The sequence below is a fragment of the Mustela putorius genome, unplaced genomic scaffold, assembly GCF_011764305.1.
Source record: "Mustela putorius furo isolate JIRA1106 unplaced genomic scaffold, ASM1176430v1.1 tig00000129_pilon_pilon_pilon, whole genome shotgun sequence".
In the NCBI taxonomy this organism is placed as follows: domain Eukaryota; kingdom Metazoa; phylum Chordata; class Mammalia; order Carnivora; family Mustelidae; genus Mustela; species Mustela putorius.
In genome coordinates this window covers 24,702,232-24,719,801 of record NW_025421290.1, presented here as the reverse complement: position 1 = coordinate 24,719,801, position 17,570 = coordinate 24,702,232, and the positions used below count along the sequence as shown (strand labels likewise).

The window sequence follows — 17,570 nt, the reverse complement described above, 5'->3', positions numbered from 1 at the left end:
ATTATGATGACAGAAGCACAATTATGTGACTATGTTAAAAGCCACTGAACTGTATTTTTTTTTTAAGTTTTTTTATTTATTTAAGTGATCTCTACATCTCATGTGGGGCTTGAACTCATAACCCCAAGATCAAGAGGCACATGCTCTTCTGACTAAGACAGTCAGGTGCCCCCTGAACTGTATACTTTAAATGAGTGAACTGTATAGTATGTGAATCACATCTCAGTAAAATGGTAAAAACAAAACAAAACAAAAAACCTGACTGTATCTGTGTGGAATGAAACTGTGACTCAGCAACCAGTCCTGGTAGGGGAATCTCCCTTTAATTGTCATTGCATTTTCTAGATCTTCATGTTGCCTCCATAATTCTCCTTGGACAGCTGGGGCTGTTGACATCAGGAGAGTAACAGAGTCTGAGTGGTTCACAAAATAAAGGAGAAATGGCCAGCATCCTGAGCTTTTCTGCCTTCAAGGGATGAAGCCACATTGGAATAACACCCAAAGAAACAGAGCTCTACCCATGTTTCCAGCTTGATCAGGGGAAGGAGCAGGAGCTGAGTTTCTCAATATACCTGGAACCTTATACATCCGTCTACTAAGCAGCATAGAAGCAGAAAACAAACAAAGAACTCAGGCCTATTCTTAGGATATAAACTTCACTTTCAAGATGAACCCCAAAACTGCTTCTAAATACTTCATACTGAGGGTTCAGCATTTTTAAAGTGAGAGTTTGGGATTTGCTAGAACAGATGTTCTGTGAATTCAGATAAGGACTAAGGAGTAACACAGACTGTGAATTGAGCAAACTCATGGTTCAACAAGGCCACAAAAAGGGGGGTTAAATTAAAAGGGGGATTAAGCGCAAACTAAAATAAACCTAGGGAAAAAGTTAAGAATATGCTCGCTTCTCTGAATCCATGTAAGAAATGCAGTTTGAACAAGAGGAGGATGAGGGAGAGAAATGCCAGGGTCAACGTAAGGGGATTAAGAGGAGGCTGCCTGCCAGGGATGCGTTGTCCCTTTTGCAAATGCGACAATCATTTCCGGAAGTCACACATGCAGTAAGCATCTAGTCAAAACCCCCTCCCCGCCCTAGCTCTGGAGCCTCAGAAGCAGCCGCCTGCAGTCTCTCTGCCATTTCTCATTTGATAACCATTGTGGAAGGTTTCCATACTTATTCATACACGCCCCCTTCCCCTCACAGAGAGATTCTGAAGAGCCATCAAGCCTCCTCCTTGTAGGAACCGGCAAAGATGGGAGGGTGAGACTCTAAGGGGAGGAATCAAGAGTGAGTCAACAATCTCCTGTCTCCTGGCCCCTCTCATGGTCAATGCCTGCCACCTCCTGCTTCCCAAGCTGGGGAAGGCCCACATGGAGGCTGTAGAGGTTCCCGAACCCACCTTCCTCCAAGGTAGCCAAGTCCCAGATTTATTTTTTTTTTTTTTAAGATTTTATGTATTTATTTGACAGACAGAGATCACAAGTAGGCAGAGTGGCTGGCAGAGAGAGGGCAGGAAGCAGGCTCCCCACTGAGCTGAGAGCCCGATGCGGGGCTCGATCCCAGGACTCTGAGATCATGACCTGAGCCGAAGGCAGAGGCTTAAACCCACTGAGCCACCCAGGCGCCCTGTCCCAGATTTAAAATAAAAAAAATTAAAAAGTTCAAAAGAGACGTCACCTTCCAATCACTTACAAGTTATTTAATTCTCTTTCTTCTTATAGCTAATTTGGTTTAAAACAAATTTATAAACAAAAGGATCAAGGAATTGCTGAAGAAAAGAAAAAAAGGCTAACTCTGGCTTACAAACAGCTTTGTCACTGATTACTGGCTAATGCTAGGGTTCTTAGAAGAAACAGAATGAGAATCCGAAAGACCAATAGTGATGGCCAAGAACAGTGGCCAAGGACTGAGAGGAGAGAATTTTCCTACTTAAAATGTACCCACTGGTGCACAGATATCTACTGAGGTTACTAAAAGGAATGGAGTGTCTCCATTAAATTGGCAAATGAGACTTGTTTGTCTGGTTCTCTCTTACGGGAAGAATCGGTCCCAAACTTTACTCATCCTTGAGTTTTCCTCCCATCCCCCAGCCTACGAAGGAGGACATCAAGGGCCATACTTCTCTCCTGAGTAGACGCGGGCTTTCCGAGTGAGGGTGTAGGTTTTTGTGTTTGCTCCTTTCCGGAGAGGGTCGTCCAGAGGTGACTGGCAGGGCGGATCCTCCAGAGGGTTCCAGTAGCTCTGTTCACACATACCCCGCAACAAGATCTCCGCCAACTGCCTGGCTATTGTCTGGGAACACAAAGGAGCAAAGGCATAGCTGTGAGTCCATTCTGTATCATTCCTTCACTCATTTGCTCATTTGGTCAATATTTTCCAGTCATCACTTTGTGCTAGGCACTATTCCAAGACTCATGATTAAAGATTTTTACTTCTCCGATGAACATTTTACTACAAAAAAGGAGAGAAAATACACTAAGGTATTTGAACCATTAAAAAAAAAAAAGTCTATGCCCTTCGAGCCATCCTGCCTCTGTGATATTCTGAAACAACCGAAACTTTTAGTTTAGCTCTTTTCCAAAAGCTCTTATTATAGGTTAATTGCAAAATATTTCATCACCTCCCAACAGATCCCTGCTAAAACCCAAACTTGGCACAAAGCTGGTGCTCAACCTAGAAGACGTTACTCCTGAAGGGGAGGGAAAAAAAAGCTCTTCATTGCTGATAAGATGGTATCCAGTGTAGATTTCGGAAATGCCTTCCCTCTTTGAAGTGCCAAGGGCCAGTCCCATGGTGGCCCCGTCTTGGGACTCAGCGCCCTGTTCTCAGTGCACTCTGGGCCTTCCAGCCCAAAGGCTACTGCTGGCCTGTGCAAAAGAGAAAGCAAAGTGGCAAGTATGGCTACTGATCAAGAAAGACCTCTTTGCAATGCTGCATAGGTATCTCTTTCCTCCCTGAGAAAACCCAGACATATCTGGATCTTGTCATCCTAAGTTAGACAACGACTACTATGCTTTTCGAGCTCTCTGCAGTAGAACAGTGCCCCATCTGATGAATGGGAGGAGGGGGGTATGTGACATCTAGAAATATTTTGTTAGCATATCAGTTTACTTACCTCATAATCTTCCAGTGATAAAGAAGAGAAGTAAAAACAAACAGATAAACAAACCCCCCACAAAATCTCCCTGAGAACAGAAGCAGGTGCACCTCAACGTGGTCCGTGCTACCCCACGATCAGCCAAAGGTGGCAAAATAAAACTTCAACCATTAGGTTTTTCCACAAGGTTTTTATGTTCTTTGGAAACACGCAGGCAAAGAATGCTGATCTTCCCTGAGAGTGAGACTTTTTAAATAAATATGTTCCAGAAGAGAACTTTGCTAGGTTTTCATCCACATGAAATCGCCTAAAACACCACCAGGAAACTTAAATGCAACCAAATCACTAGCTTAGTGGCTTCCGATAACCACTGGGTAAAGGCAAATTTTCCTGATTATTCCCAAGTAAGACCCACTGGCTTTAATGTCTATAAAAATGTGAAATTAAGTGCACTCCTATCATCCCCAACTGAGCCATCTGTAAAGATCTCATAAGAATACAATTTTCAGAACCTAAACAGTACCTGCACTGTTTTCTTAAACCTTCCATTATAGTTTCATTTCAATCTCCCTGCAGTCATATAAGCTAATGACTTCTGCTGGAAGCATCAACGGGCAAAAATAACCTCGACTCCCTACAGTCGAGAAAAAAAAAAAATGTCAAAGGGAAAAAAATGAACAAGGAGCTTCATTTTCTGAATATACCTGCCATGGACAGGGATTCTAAAGTTACAAAAATCTCTGCCCTCCACAGTCTGCTTGTCCACTATGCGACAGCTTGTGCTAGATCTCACTTTACTTCCGGGTATTAATCTTCCAGAGAGACTTTTAAAATGAGGTTTTGATGTGATTGCGTATTTTAAATGTGTCACTCTACCACTGCACTAACCAAGGAAGGCTGTCTGGTTGTGTGCACTGAGAGCTCACATGAAGTTCAGAACAGGAGATGAATATGAGAAATGACCAGCACAGTCACCAATAGTGATCAGACCTTTTACTTCTTATACTTGGGTTTTATATGCTTGCCATTGAAATGCTTACAAATTGTTGGCAACAGAAAAAATCAGAAGGAAAGGAAGGGAGCCAGAAAGAAGTCAAACCTTAATATATAAACTTGGTCATTAAATCTGTTTAGTTATGTATTTTCTTAATTGTGGTAAAATTTACCTAACCTAAAATTCACCATTTTAACCATTTTAATGTATAACCCAATGGCACTTAGTACATTCACAGTACTTGGCGACCATCACCTCACCCTGGTTCCAGAATATCACCCCAAGAGGAAGCCCTGTACTCTTCAGTGGTCATTTTCCACTCCCTCCTTCCATACCCCAGGAACAACTAACCTGCTTTCTGTCTCTGCAGATTTGCCCATTGGGGGCATTTCCTATCAACGGAATCCTATAATATGGGGCCTTTTGTGACTGGCTTTTTCACTTAGCATCAAGAGGTCAAGGTTGACCCATGTAGGGCGCCTGGGTGGCTCAGTGGATTAAGCCGCTGCCTTCGGCTCAGGTCATGATCTCAGGGTCCTGGGATCGAGTCCTGCATCGGGCTCTCTGCTCAGCAGGGAGCCTGCTTCCTCCTCTCTCTCTCTGCCTGCCTCTCTGTCTTCTTGTGATCTCTCTCTGTCAAATAAATAAATAAAAAATCTTTAAAAAAAAAAAAAAAGGTTGATCCATGTAGTAGCCTGGGTCAGTGTGTTATTCCTTTTTGTGGCTAAATAATACTCTATTGTGTGGATGTACCACATTTTGTTTATCTCGTCATCAACTGATAGAAATTCGGAATGTTTCCATCTTCTGGCTAGCATAAACAGTGCCACTATAGACATTCATGTACAATGTTTGTTTCTAACACCCACTTTTCGTTCATTGAAGTATTTGTCTAAGAGTGGGGTTGCTGTAAATGGATTTGTAAATCCTTCTCAGCTATGGTCTCACCGCCTGACAGAGTTTACAAGGTAAATTTTTCACTTCCTAAGAGCATCATAAATTTGCAATGATCAACTAATCTCGAAGGAATCACAGAGTTGTGAGCAGCATTAACTTGACAAGCTTTCTGATGGCTACTGTAGACCAAGATACCAGTGATTAAGGCCCATGAAGTACTTCCCAGCTAGGGAAGGCAAACAATTCCCCATGGAAACAAGAAGAGAAGATTGTTGGATTCTGCCCCAAACCTACTCAGCTGGCATTTCTGAGGTCAGGAAAAGGGATGTGCATTTGTTCAAAGTTCCTCAGATAATTCTAATGCACACCTTCTGCTGACATGCAAGGAACTGTAAGCAGTTCAACCTAGGTCACCTGAGACTCATCAACCAAGACCAAAGGCCTACTTACTTGCACCACAAGTCCAACAGAGAGAGGAAGTGACTCCCCTCATGTCAACATCAACCAGTTAACAGCTGAAAATGTGCAGGGGCAACTCCAGTCTACCCAGCCTTCTTCAGAAGCCTCCTCACAGCATGTCTCAGAAAAAGGAAAATAATAATTGAAGAAACTTATCTCACTTCCTGACATGTCTTTATTCAGAATCTCCCCTCACAGGATTTTTAGAAGTTAAAGTACATTGATCCAAATAACAGAAACCTTAGGCAATAATGGAAGATATTCTCTAATTCTGTGAAAAGTAGTGTTGATGTAAGCAGCAGGTAGATGGCCCACAGAGTAGTCAATGCACTCACACCTTCTAACAGGGCAAAAACCATTAATCACTATAATAAAATATATATGCTTTTGAATCAACAATATGGACAAATGCTCCACATTTAAGCAATTCTGAAAGATTGGCTTTTTAATCAGCTTTTAAAACAATGATAAGAATACGAGCCAATATCATCGATTACTTTAATTGTGCTTCAAAGACTTAAAAGGAGCTGTTCATGCTGACCAGACAAGAAGTATCATGAAATGTTGTTAGTAGGTCAATTTGAGAGAAAAGACACTTGGCAACAATTTTTACCCATATCTTTTCAGAGGTTTTTTGCCTTAAAGAACTCCACAAATCAAAATGTCTGGTTTGAACTTCTTAAGGCACACCCAAATCATATCGGGCATATAAATAAATACCAAAGACCAAGTGAGGTCTTGGGGGAAGGGTGGGGGAGTGTAAAGTTGCTCCTTTGTCTCGCCCCCATGAGTTCCAGGAAAGCCTATTGATTCGTCATCTGGCCCCATGAGTCGGATATCTGCATCCCCAAACCCTGAAGACACCAAAATGAAGAAACAGCCTCACTTCCTGTAACAGGAGTCACTGAGCCTGGCCCAGCTTTAAACTCTCTGGCAACACTGAAAGGGGTCATGACAATGGGAAAACGATGGCGCTAGGGACAAGACCCAAGAAGGTGGACTCTTCCATGGGGCTGTTGTGTCAGTTGTGACACGTGGTATTTGCTTCATCTCTGGTGAGCACCAGGACTTCACCCAGACAGCCCTTGGCAGAACAGCCATAGAGGGATCAGCGATCACCTCTCCAGCCAGGAAAAGTTCAGGGGTTTCAAAAGGCAAGAGAGAACTTAAATCAACAACACAGCCAAACTGCTGATGAGCCACGTTCTCTAGCTAGCTTTTGTTTCTCCTCTAAGTTTTAGCATCACTATACTTAGTCTAACAACTAGGTACTCTTCAGGATCCAATCTGCTCTGCTCTGGCTGGGTTTTGGTGTGAAATCATCAGCGTACAGCCAACCCCTTCACCACCCTGGCAACTGGAAGGGCTTATAATCTCCCTGCCAAGAGGGATGCAGTTCTTTTGTTTCAAGAGGTAGTACGACCAATCAGTACATAAAAAGATGCTCAATGTCAGTAGTCATTAGGGAAATCTAAATTAAAACCACAATGAGACAGCACTTCATATATACTAGGAGGGCGAGACCAAAAAGACAGGCAATAACAAGTGTTGTCAAGAATATGGAGAAATCAGGAGTGCCTGGATGGCTCAGTGGGTTAAAGCCTCTGCCTTCAGCTCAGCTCATGGTCCCAGGATCCTGGGATCAAGCCCCACATCAGGATCTCTGCTCAGCAGGGAGCCTGCTTCCCTCTCTCTCTCTGCCTGCCTCTCTGCCTACTTGTGATCTCTGTCAAATAAATAAATAAATAAATAACCTTAAAAAAAAAAAAGAATACGGAGAAATCAGAGCCCTCCTAACTGCTGGTGGGGATACAAACTGGTACAGCTGCTTTGGAGAATCGTCTGGCGATTCCTCCAAATGTTGAATGTACAGCCTGCCCACCTAAAACTTGTCCACGTGTCCACTTAAAAACTTACGTAAGAATGTCAATAGCAGCAATATTTACAATAGCCAACAAGTGGGAACAATCCACGTGTCCATCAACTGAGGAACAAATGCAAACAATGTGTTCTGTCCCTGCAGTAGGATAGTATCTGGTCACAAAAAAGGAGTGACATGCTGATCCATGCTCCAACGCGGGTGAACCTTGAAAATACCACGCTAGGTAAAGCAGGTCGGTCACAACAAGACCACCTAGTATATAATTCCATGTATATGAAATGTCCAAAATGGGCAAATCCATAAAAACAAAACACAGATGAGCAGTTGCCAGAGGCTGAGGGTAAAGGGGAGAATGGGGAGTGACTACTGAGAGGTATGGGGTTTCTTTTCGGGGATGAGAATGTTCTGAAATTAAATATTAGTGATGACTGAATAATGTGGTTAGTACACTAAAAACCGCAGACTTTAAAAGGGTGAACTGTGAACTGTGTGGTGTGGAAACTGTATCTCAACAAAGTATATACATATATATGTATATATGTGTATACACACACATACACACACACATACATACATGTATGTGAAGGGGGAGAGGCAGGAGGGAGGGGGAGGGAGGGGAGGAGAGAGGACGCCTAAAGTGCCCTTCCGGCCTCAATCAAATTACCCATCACACTCACCATTCGCAGGTTTTGTGTTGTTCTTGTTTCTACTGCTCTGAGGATCTCTCTGAATCTCCCGACTCCTCTCGTCAAGTTCCTGTGTGCACACAGAGTTTGACAGGGTTTCCATCTGGCGTGCATTAATATTAAATATTTTATACACATATTTCAATGCATTTTGTCTACATGAAAGCTGTTGGCTAGATTTTAAGCAAACAATTATTCTGCACATGTCTGTCCATCTTTGCTTGACTCTGAAAAATTTGGCCTGGGATTGCTGGTCTTTTGTGCTTCCACAATCAAATTTTCTCAAGGAGAAAAAAAAAATCCGAACATCAGTTCTGAAGCCAAGGAAGGAAGGAAGAAAGGAGAGAAAGAGAAAGAAAGAAAAAAAGAAGGAAGGAAAAAGGAAAAAAAGCAAGGGAGGAAGGAAGGAAGAAGGGAAGGGGGAAGGGAAAGGGAAGGGGGAGGGGAGGGGAGTGAAGGGGAGGGGAGGGGAGGGAAAAAAAGGGGAAAGAGAAGGGAAGGGGAGAGGGAAAGGCAAGGGAGGGGGAAAGGAAGAGAGAGAGATAGATGTAAGGCATCTAGCAGAATCTACCCTCAACCTCCCAATGGCTCCATAGTTTTCCTGCTCTACTGAGTGGTGCTGAAATCTGTTTTCACTTAAAAGGTGGGCGGGAGAGAGTGCGGGAATATCCACAAGGCACAGAATGCGGTGTGCTAAAGCCTTCCTGTAACTTGCCATTTTTATGGTCAGGACAAAGATAACAGGCATGAAAACTGAGGGGCTCCACCATGCAATCACTCTGCATCTCTGTGAACCTAAATTACTGCCCCCAAAAAGCCACCAAGCCAACGCTGCCCTCCCCACTCTGCCCGGACAAGAAGCAGCAAGTGGTCAAGGCCCCTTTTGCAAGCAAATGCATGAGGACCGGAGCCCTGAGCGGTGCGACTCTGATGAGAACACGTCTCCTCTCACTGCCCCATACTTCACCGAGACACGTTTGGTGACACATTTCCGTCAAGGACAGGTAATTATTTAGTGACACCCTGGGCACTGTATCCAGCCCCCACTTGCAGTCCTCCCTGCAAAGCTGTGCCCGGCCCATTCGGCTGGGAACACTTCCCAGCCAGTCCCTTTACATTGAGCGCTGCCACCACCTATGACATAACTCGGTGATATTTATAACTGCTCATTAGAACACATCTCATCTTTCCAAAAAGCCGCAGAGCGGGTCAGCCGGTGCGGACCTGTCAGCCAGCCTCTGCGGGCTGTGGCAGGCGCTCTAGGCATTTGGCTTTCTTCTTGGATGACATTTTCAATCGCGCAAAGGTATTGAATCAAACTGAACGTGGGCTCTGTATGCTACAAGCACCCACAAGGGCTATTAATTTGTATCTTCTCCCTACACGGCATCCCAGGACTCTCGTTCACAAGAACAGCCCCGGAACTTTAAGATAACAGTTTACTGGCGAGAGCCCATCAGTTCTCCTGTGTTCCTCTCACCCACACATTTCAGATGGTATCAGATCAGAAGCTTCACAGTGGCATAAAAAGACACTGGTGCTCGGGACTCCAAGCAGTGCTACAGGGACTCTAACAGAGCCGTGAATGCAAATTAGGTCATGGGCCCCAGGACACGCGAGCCACTCTGCTTTCCCTTTCGTTTGTTTTTATGGGATCCATGCTCATGGGCAACAAAGTATGTTTGCTCTGGATGGAAGCACAGCTCTCCTAAGTGATGGGGGGAAGGAAATAGCTCTAACTCACCCGGGGGGCGGGGCGTGGATACAGTGGTCGAATTTCATTCCAGAACCACGGACTAAGCTCCTACCCTGTGTACACAGAACAGCAGTCTTGATTGTATGACACAGGGGTGGGAGGGACTGAGGGAACGTAACTGGAGACCCGGGTTCACAGGACTGTTTCACCAGGTGGCTATCAGCTCTGAAAAGGCAGCATCGAATCTAAATAGGATAAGCCGGGGTCGGCTGCAAGATAGGAGCTGGTCATCCGCACTGTCTCTCGCGCCCTCCTGGCAGAATGAGATACTGATCCAGTTACGAAAGCCCAGAATTTTCCGGCTATCCACAAGAGCCAATGCAGACTAGCTCCTTATGACACAGAAGTGGAATGCCTTGCTCAGTTCACCAACCCAGTGAGAGAGTGAGCTGGAAGCTTTCTACTAGATTCTGTTGCCTTCCTGGGCAAGAGAAACTAAACTGGCTCTAAAACTGAACTGCAGCTCTAGAAGAAGGAATGAAATTAGAATACAAGAGCTCAGGTCTCTGACTTAATCATTTGTACGCAAATTACCTCATATATGCCTAACACACATTTTATGCATTCCAGTGATCACGGCTAATGAGATGCTCCCAGGAAGTGCCTCAAAATTGGAAAGAAGACCCATCGGCCCAGGTGAAGCAGGCCGGTGTCGAGGGTCCTGCCTCAGCTGCCTTAGAAGAGAAAGGATGGCTGGAGAAATCAACTCCCCTCTGCGGGCCCGGTGGCTCTCCCGCGCGGGACCGAGGCCCCCTGCTGGACAACTCGAGGAAGTGCCCGGACTCACGGGGGCGCCGCACGGGAGGAGGTGGTTAGCCACTGGGGGCTTATTCCCAAGGCCCGGTAGTGGCCTTGAAGCAAATATTGTTTTTCGCAACTGTTTCCAGATTATTCTGGAGAGAGCCTAGGATTCAGCATCAAATTCTTCCTCAAGCTCTGGGAGGTCCTGCTTGTAAACAGTAACCCTCAGGGGCTGACACCTCGCCAAGCAAACAACAGGGAGCCCTCAGGAACCACCACAGATCAGTCTGACAGCAGCAAAAAGCCGCTGGAGGGGAAAGATTTTAAATATTAGAAAGAACAGGAAGGAAGTTTCCCAAATGCAAAAACATCTCATTTTCAGCAACTCCTATACCATTCATACATTTTTTTAATCACCTAATTTTATTCAGTCAATCATTTCTACTATTGCCATGAGAGCAGAAAAAAAATTTTTTTTAAGCTGGACAGATAGGGACGCCTGGGTGGCTCAGTTCGTTAAGTGGCTGCCGTCAGCTCAGGTCGTGATCCCAGGGTCCTGGGATCGAGTCCCACATCCGGCTCCCGGCTCAGCAGAGAGCCTGCTTCTCCCTCCCACTCTTGCCTGCTGCTTTCTCTGCTTGTACTCTCCCTCTCTGTTAAATGAATAAATCAAACCTTTAAAAAAAAAAAAAAGCTGGACAGATAATCATGATAAAAAGGAACAAAATGGGGAAATTAACATATAAGAATTATATTCTAAGTGCTATGAAAGACTCCAATTTGAGGGAAATAAAAGCCACATGATTGCTTTCATGTCTCTAAACTATTAGTTCATTCCTAAAACGTTGAGGTCGTTAAATATCCAGAATGAACTGTTGCTTAAAAACTCCACTTCAAAATGAAGACGAGGGAGCCAGGGACTCTCCTCGGTTTTGAGGGTTTCCACAAACCCTTCACATTAGGTCATTTATTCCATTTCAACATTCCTGACTGAGCGAGCGCAATGATGTCAGAATTCATTATGGCAAACTATTCTCAAAAACGAATGTTCCTGCCAGCCAATGAACAGCGGGCACTTTGGCAGGCTGTCAGAACATGGGGTTCACCTCCCGCATCTTGCTTGGGGAAGCTTCCCTAGCTGGGTGCATGTCCTTCCGTGTGGAATGGTTCCCAACGGCTCAGCCATTACCAGGGAGAAAGGAAGGGCCCTTGAGCACCAGCTGCCTGTCCAGTCTGATGAGCAGGCACAGCCCTGTTTTTCCCTTGCCAGCACCTCTTTCTGTCCCCTACCCTGCAGCGGGAGCTCAGGCCAGTCCCACCGCTTTGCTCGTGTTCCAACTCAGGCCATCTACTGCTCTGTCTTGACAGGAAAGCCCACCCACTTTTCACAGGGACACATTTGACTCCTGGTGACCTATCTGCACTTTTTCTTCCCTCCTCCTTTTTCATCAGGTTTCATCATCTTCCTTCCTCCTTCCAGGTCTCATCTGCTGGCCCTCAGGTCAAGGCAAAAGCATGACTTCCTGAGGACACAGAGGGAGGCCGACTCGGTAGCACTTGGCCTCCCTCCTGACTTGGAGGCCCTGCCTGTAAGCAGGATTTCTGAAGGCGGGTCAAGTCCAGGGTGGGGCCTGTTCTGTGACTCTGAACCACATTCAGAGCTCTTTAACACTGTCACCTGTGACTCTGTACCACCAAACCAATGGGAAGCTGTATCAGGAGGGAGGCCAGAGCTCCAAAATCAGAATCAAAATGGAAAAGTGGGACTGGGAGAAACTCAGAGACTTAGAGAACCATTTTGCCTCATGATGGGTGGCTACTCGGCTCAATCCACTTTTTTGGTTGTCATTTCTCCTTTCATTTCTTGGGACTAGGCTGGGAAGAGACAACTCTTCTTAACTTGTCCTTCCAGATTATTTTCTGACCTCGGAGTGTGGCCTAGGCTACCAACACATTTAAATTCAATATCAACCATCACTGCCATGCTAACTCAAATGTCAGAGGTGAATAAAATGTTTGGCAAACTCTGGATAGCGAGGACAAGGCATTTTTTCTCCTTCCCAGTGGTTTAGAAATTATACTTAGAAAAGATCAGTTACAAAATGAGTCAACACCAGAGATGTCTCAGAGCCTAGAAATCGTGTGGCATTTCCCGGGTCCCTTCGTACCAACGAGCACTCTGAAGCTCTTAAGCAGCAGGTCATTTCAACAGCTACTAAGCACTATTGTACATCAGGTTCCAGGCTCATCTGCGAGGACATGCTGGTGAGCAAAGGACACCATTCCACCTCAGGGAGCCCGGAGAGCTTCACACCCCTCACCCCCATAAACACATGGGCACCATGTGGACTAAGATCTGTGTTTTGCTCATCTACATATCCCAAGCCCCTCCAACAGAGCCTGGCATACAGCAAGTGCTCAACATAGACTCGTTGAATGGATTTCAGAATGACAGTGAGTTGAAATAACCAAGACCAACAAGGGGGCACATTTTCTACCTGTTCCTTGTCCTCGTTCTCACTATACTGGATTGGGTAGCCCGGCAAAGCAGAACATGTCACATGTGCCCTCAGGGGCACCGCAGCATGGGTCCTGTGGGGGCAGGGACCCACACGCCTGACCAAGTGACACAGCTGGGCAGGCTCTGCCTGACAGCATGGAGAGGGCTGCAGGGATCATAAGGATTTTGAAGCCCTTTTTAAAAAACTTCCAGACATTTCAGGGTAGCTTTCCTGCCTGTGTGCCTTTATAGGTGCTCCTTTTTGTCTGAGGTGGCCTGGGGGAAGGGGACTGTTAGTGACCCTTCCAGACCCGGGTCAAAGGTCACCCTAGGGAATGGCTTCCCAGCTTCCCTAGGAAAACACAGGTGCTCAAAATACATGCAAGCTTGTTGGGAGCATGTAACAAGCTTGCATGTATTTTGAGCAACACACTGATTTTCATTTGTTTTGATGTCTGTTAGCCCACCAAACGGTGATCACCTTGGGAGCAGTGGCCCTCTTTGTCCCAAGGGCTGCACAGAGCCAACCAGGCACCCAGTGACACCTAGGAAGCTGGTGCCCTCAAAAAGAGACGAGAGAGAGGGCCATCTTATATTCTGAAGTCTCCCCCCACCTCCCTGCTGAAGAGTTTTCTCAGTTACCAACAGGATGCCTGAAGCAGACACTTCTTACTTCACAAGACCCACCCCAGTGGAACGCTAGCCACTTCAACATGACCCCAGAAAGCCAGAAATAAACCCTGCTGCTCCAGGTCACTTGCTCTGAGTTCTCAGGCTGGAAAACTGCTTCCCCTTCATTTACATAACCTCAGCGGCACCTATCTGGAAAAAGTCTGAAATCAAAACCAGAGATCCAGATCTGGAAAGTAGGAGAAGAAAAAGGCATCCTTCTCAGTCCAAAGGGCACTTCTGGCCGGCGCTCAGGGAGCTGTTTTTCCCAGAAGGGCCTCCAGCTTCTCGCTCTGTATGTGCTCTTCGCCTCGTATCCAATGACATGCATTTATGGACACAGATGGCCCGCTGGAGTCAGAGGTCAGGGATCAAACCCACAACCTTGGCCTCAATAGCAAAGGACCCCCCCCCATCTGATCCACCGAGCAAGCCAGCTGCCGCCTAGATATGGAGACGGAGGGTGTGACAACTCTCCACGTTGGGATGTGAACAAGCCGGCGAAGCTTCCGGAAGCCTCATTTCAAACCTAATGAGAGCTGTACTAGGCTTAGCAACATTTTTTGTGACTACCTCAGCAACTGAGGATTCCCCATGACAAAGGCAGAGCAGAGGAGACACTCTGGTCAGCTGGCCAGGCAGCCGGCAGCACGCTGAGCGGGTGCCGTGTACCAGGCCATGTCCTGGGCAGCAGAGGTTCAAATCCAACAAGGCAGACAGAACTGTCTTGGTGTCAGGACAGGGACATGCAGACTGGTCCTTCTGACGGGGCATGCTAGAAGCCCAGATGCAAGCCCGACTCCGAAAATGAACCTCCCTGCCTCCCTCAACGACCTGGTCCCTGACATTCGTCCAGACCCCAGCTCCCTGAGGAAACAACAGAGTACAGGAAGCCTTGCCTCCTCCCATGTCCCTCTTCTCCAACCCTTGGGAACGGGTTAAAGGATATCAATCCTCATTCCAGCAAACTATCCAAAGAGCCTACTGTGCACCAGGAAAGGGCCCTGAGGGTACAGTCATGAACCAGCACAAGCCAGGCTATCACCACGCTCAACGTCACCCCGGAAGCCAAACAGTCCCCAGCATGGAGCTGGGCTGCTCGGTCTGATGACACCTATGCCGGACAACCCAGAGCTTGTCTGCCGTGGAAGGCCTGGAGATCCCTACACTTATCTATACACTGACACCAGGAGACACAAAACAGAACGTGGACCCTGGAGACAGCTGGGATGGGCTCAAGCCCCAGCTTCACACTCACTAGTTGTTGACCTTGGGCGAGGGTCTGTGCCTCAGCATCCTCATCTGCAAAATGGTGATGACAAGAGCACCTGGGTGGCCCAGTGGGTTAAGCCTCTGCCTTCGGCTCGGGTCATAATCTCAGGGTCCTGGGATCGAGCCCCGCATCGGGTTCTCTGCTCAGCAGGGAGCCTGCTTCCCCCTCTCTCTCTGCTTGCCTCTCTGCCTCCTTGTGATCTCTCTCTCTGCCAAATAAATAAATAAAATCTATAAAATAAAATAAAATAAAGTAAAATAAAATTTGTCCCCTTGTAGACTGGTCCTAGGAATTAAATGAGTTAATGCATGAAGTACTTTTAAGTGTTCACCTGTATTACTACTATTCCCCTCAAAACTCTGCCTTTGCTCTGAACTGTTTTGGAATTCTGGTATCTACCTTCCAGTCCATTTACAGAATAAATATCCGTTTTACTGCTTTGGTGACATTTAATTTTGGAGGGGAAAAAAAAAAGGTATTCCCCAGTTTGATTCATTCATTGACTTTTTATTATTTACTGAAAGCCTGCCATGTTCTTAAAGACAAAAGATAGCAGCCGATGTCACAGGAGGGTAATAGAAGCTCCTTCTCTGGGGCTCTGTGGTTACTCTGCCAGGAAAGGATGGTGACATCGCCTAAGAGGGCAGGTGCCCCCACGGAGGAGCGCAGAGTCTCCACCGAAGGCCAGAGTAGGGGGCAGGACAAAGGCAACACTGAGAAGTTGAGGAACTGAATCCTTCTTGTTCTAGCTCCGTTAATACAGCCAACTTCCAGAGATTGTTGTGGAATCAACTGACAAGGGTCAGGCCAAACTCAAAACTGTTATTGGGCGTCTGAGCCACAAAAGATAGTTTAGTGGCTCAAACCAATAATTTGGGCAGTTGAACTACTAAGGTTTTGTAAATGTGTAACACAAAGCTGACCAGACAGAAGCTTAGCACTGACATAATTTCCTTCCACTGAGGGAAGTGTTTGCTCCGGATCCTGCCCAGGCTGGAAGGAATCCATATTTAGCAGGAACAGAACAGGAGTGACCAGGGCTCCAAATGACTTGCTTCCTAAGAAGGGACATAACTGCACGCGACACTGGAGCATCAGGCCAACTTACTATTCATTTTATAAGTCGCTATAAAGGTAGCAGAAAGACAATCTAAGAGGTAGAGATGGTCTGCTAACAGTATGACTTCAAACATTAATGGACACTAAGCGGCAAAGTCACATAGATAAAAGGATTTCTGACCTCTTCACCCCATCGGCTGTGCTCTGGAGAGGGCAAAAGGCAGGAACAACATCAAGGGGAGGACAGTCCTTGCAAATGTATCAAAGTTCTTGAGCTAAACGTTAAGTACAAGGATCAGAGTGCATGTTCACTTCTATTTCAATTAGCAAAAAACAGAACTACATTTCCAAAATAGCATCTGGGGACAATATTTCAAAAGCTATGACAAGTGAGAAAAAAATCCAAGGGACTCAGTTTAAAAAAAAAAAAAAGACCTTAAAATGTAGAGGGGTCACCGGTCCAAATGCCTCCAGGAGCCAAACAGGCAGCAACGTGGGTAGGGAGGGACAGTGCGCCCAGGGAATAGCAGCAGCTCCGGGGGACAGGGGACCGTGCTCAGGCCCAAGGCCAGTCTAAGGAGTCCTGCCAAAACCAGGCCAGATGCACTCAGTAGGGGGCTCAGCCATTACATCAGCAAATAAAAGCCTCCAATATTTTCTTGGGGGAATAAAGCACCACAGTATGGCTCGGCTTGAGGCAGCCTGGTGCTGTTTGGGATTCTTGTACATCCTCGTGAGTCATGCCAGATAATTTTCTTGGGCCTGGGAGAGGCTAATCAGAAAAGAGAAAAGGGCAAAGGTTGAGAGTGATCATGAGAAGAGGAGGAGGAAAGGAGAATGGAATGTGAGACATCTGGAACCACATGGAAGGGAAGACAACTCCAGATGCTAGGCGTGCACGGAGAGAACTAAGGACTTGGGCAATGGGCTTCACCCTGCTGGGCCTATTTCCTCATCTATGAAATGGGACTGTCCCCACTCCTGATGCCCCAGTAAGACGACACTTGGAAAGCTCCTGGCCCAGGGCTCAGAATCATGTCGACCCTCCCATTCCCTTACCTCCCCATGGCCTCCCACCACCTGGCCCTCTACTCCACAGGGAAACATTCACTGAGCAAGAGCCAAAAGCAGCTGGTGGTGTGTTTGTGTGGCTCTGGTTTAGCAGAAAATGCTGCAAAATCATAACTATTTTATACCCTGTCAAAATTATCTTTTCAAACAACAAGTGTTTATTTAGCACCTACTAGAGTTTAATATGTAGGGAAACAGGCTTAGGATATTAGGTAACATGCCTATGGTCACCATCTAGCCCACAGACAGAAGAGCTGGGATTTGAATTTGATTCCAGGGCACGGAAAAGCTGAAGACGACCCCTGTGGTGCGGGAGCCAGGGACAAACTGGAAACTGTGACTACTTCCCATGACATGAAATCAGAGGCAGGAGAGGAGCCAGAAAGGCTGGGAGCGGACAGGGCCAGATCAAGGGTCCACCTGGATGCGCTTGTTCCTGAAGAAGGGGTGGGATTCAGGGCCCTCCTAAGAGGGGTGGACGACAA

At 46.4% G+C, this 17,570-nt stretch overlaps 1 protein-coding gene across 4 annotated transcripts in view; it reads right to left on the bottom strand.

Annotated features, from left to right (window-relative positions):
* The window catches only part of TTC7B (tetratricopeptide repeat domain 7B), a 246,923-nt gene that overhangs the window by 130,783 nt on the left and 98,570 nt on the right, over positions 1-17,570 (bottom strand). For all 4 annotated transcript variants that reach the window (XM_045071285.1, XM_045071294.1, XM_045071298.1 and 1 more), the window contains 2 exons: positions 8,008-8,086; positions 2,121-2,293 (listed from right to left, as the gene is read on the bottom strand). In XM_045071285.1, coding sequence (XP_044927220.1) covers positions 2,121-2,293; positions 8,008-8,086 — 252 coding nt within the window. The remainder of the gene's footprint in view (positions 1-2,120; positions 2,294-8,007; positions 8,087-17,570) is intronic.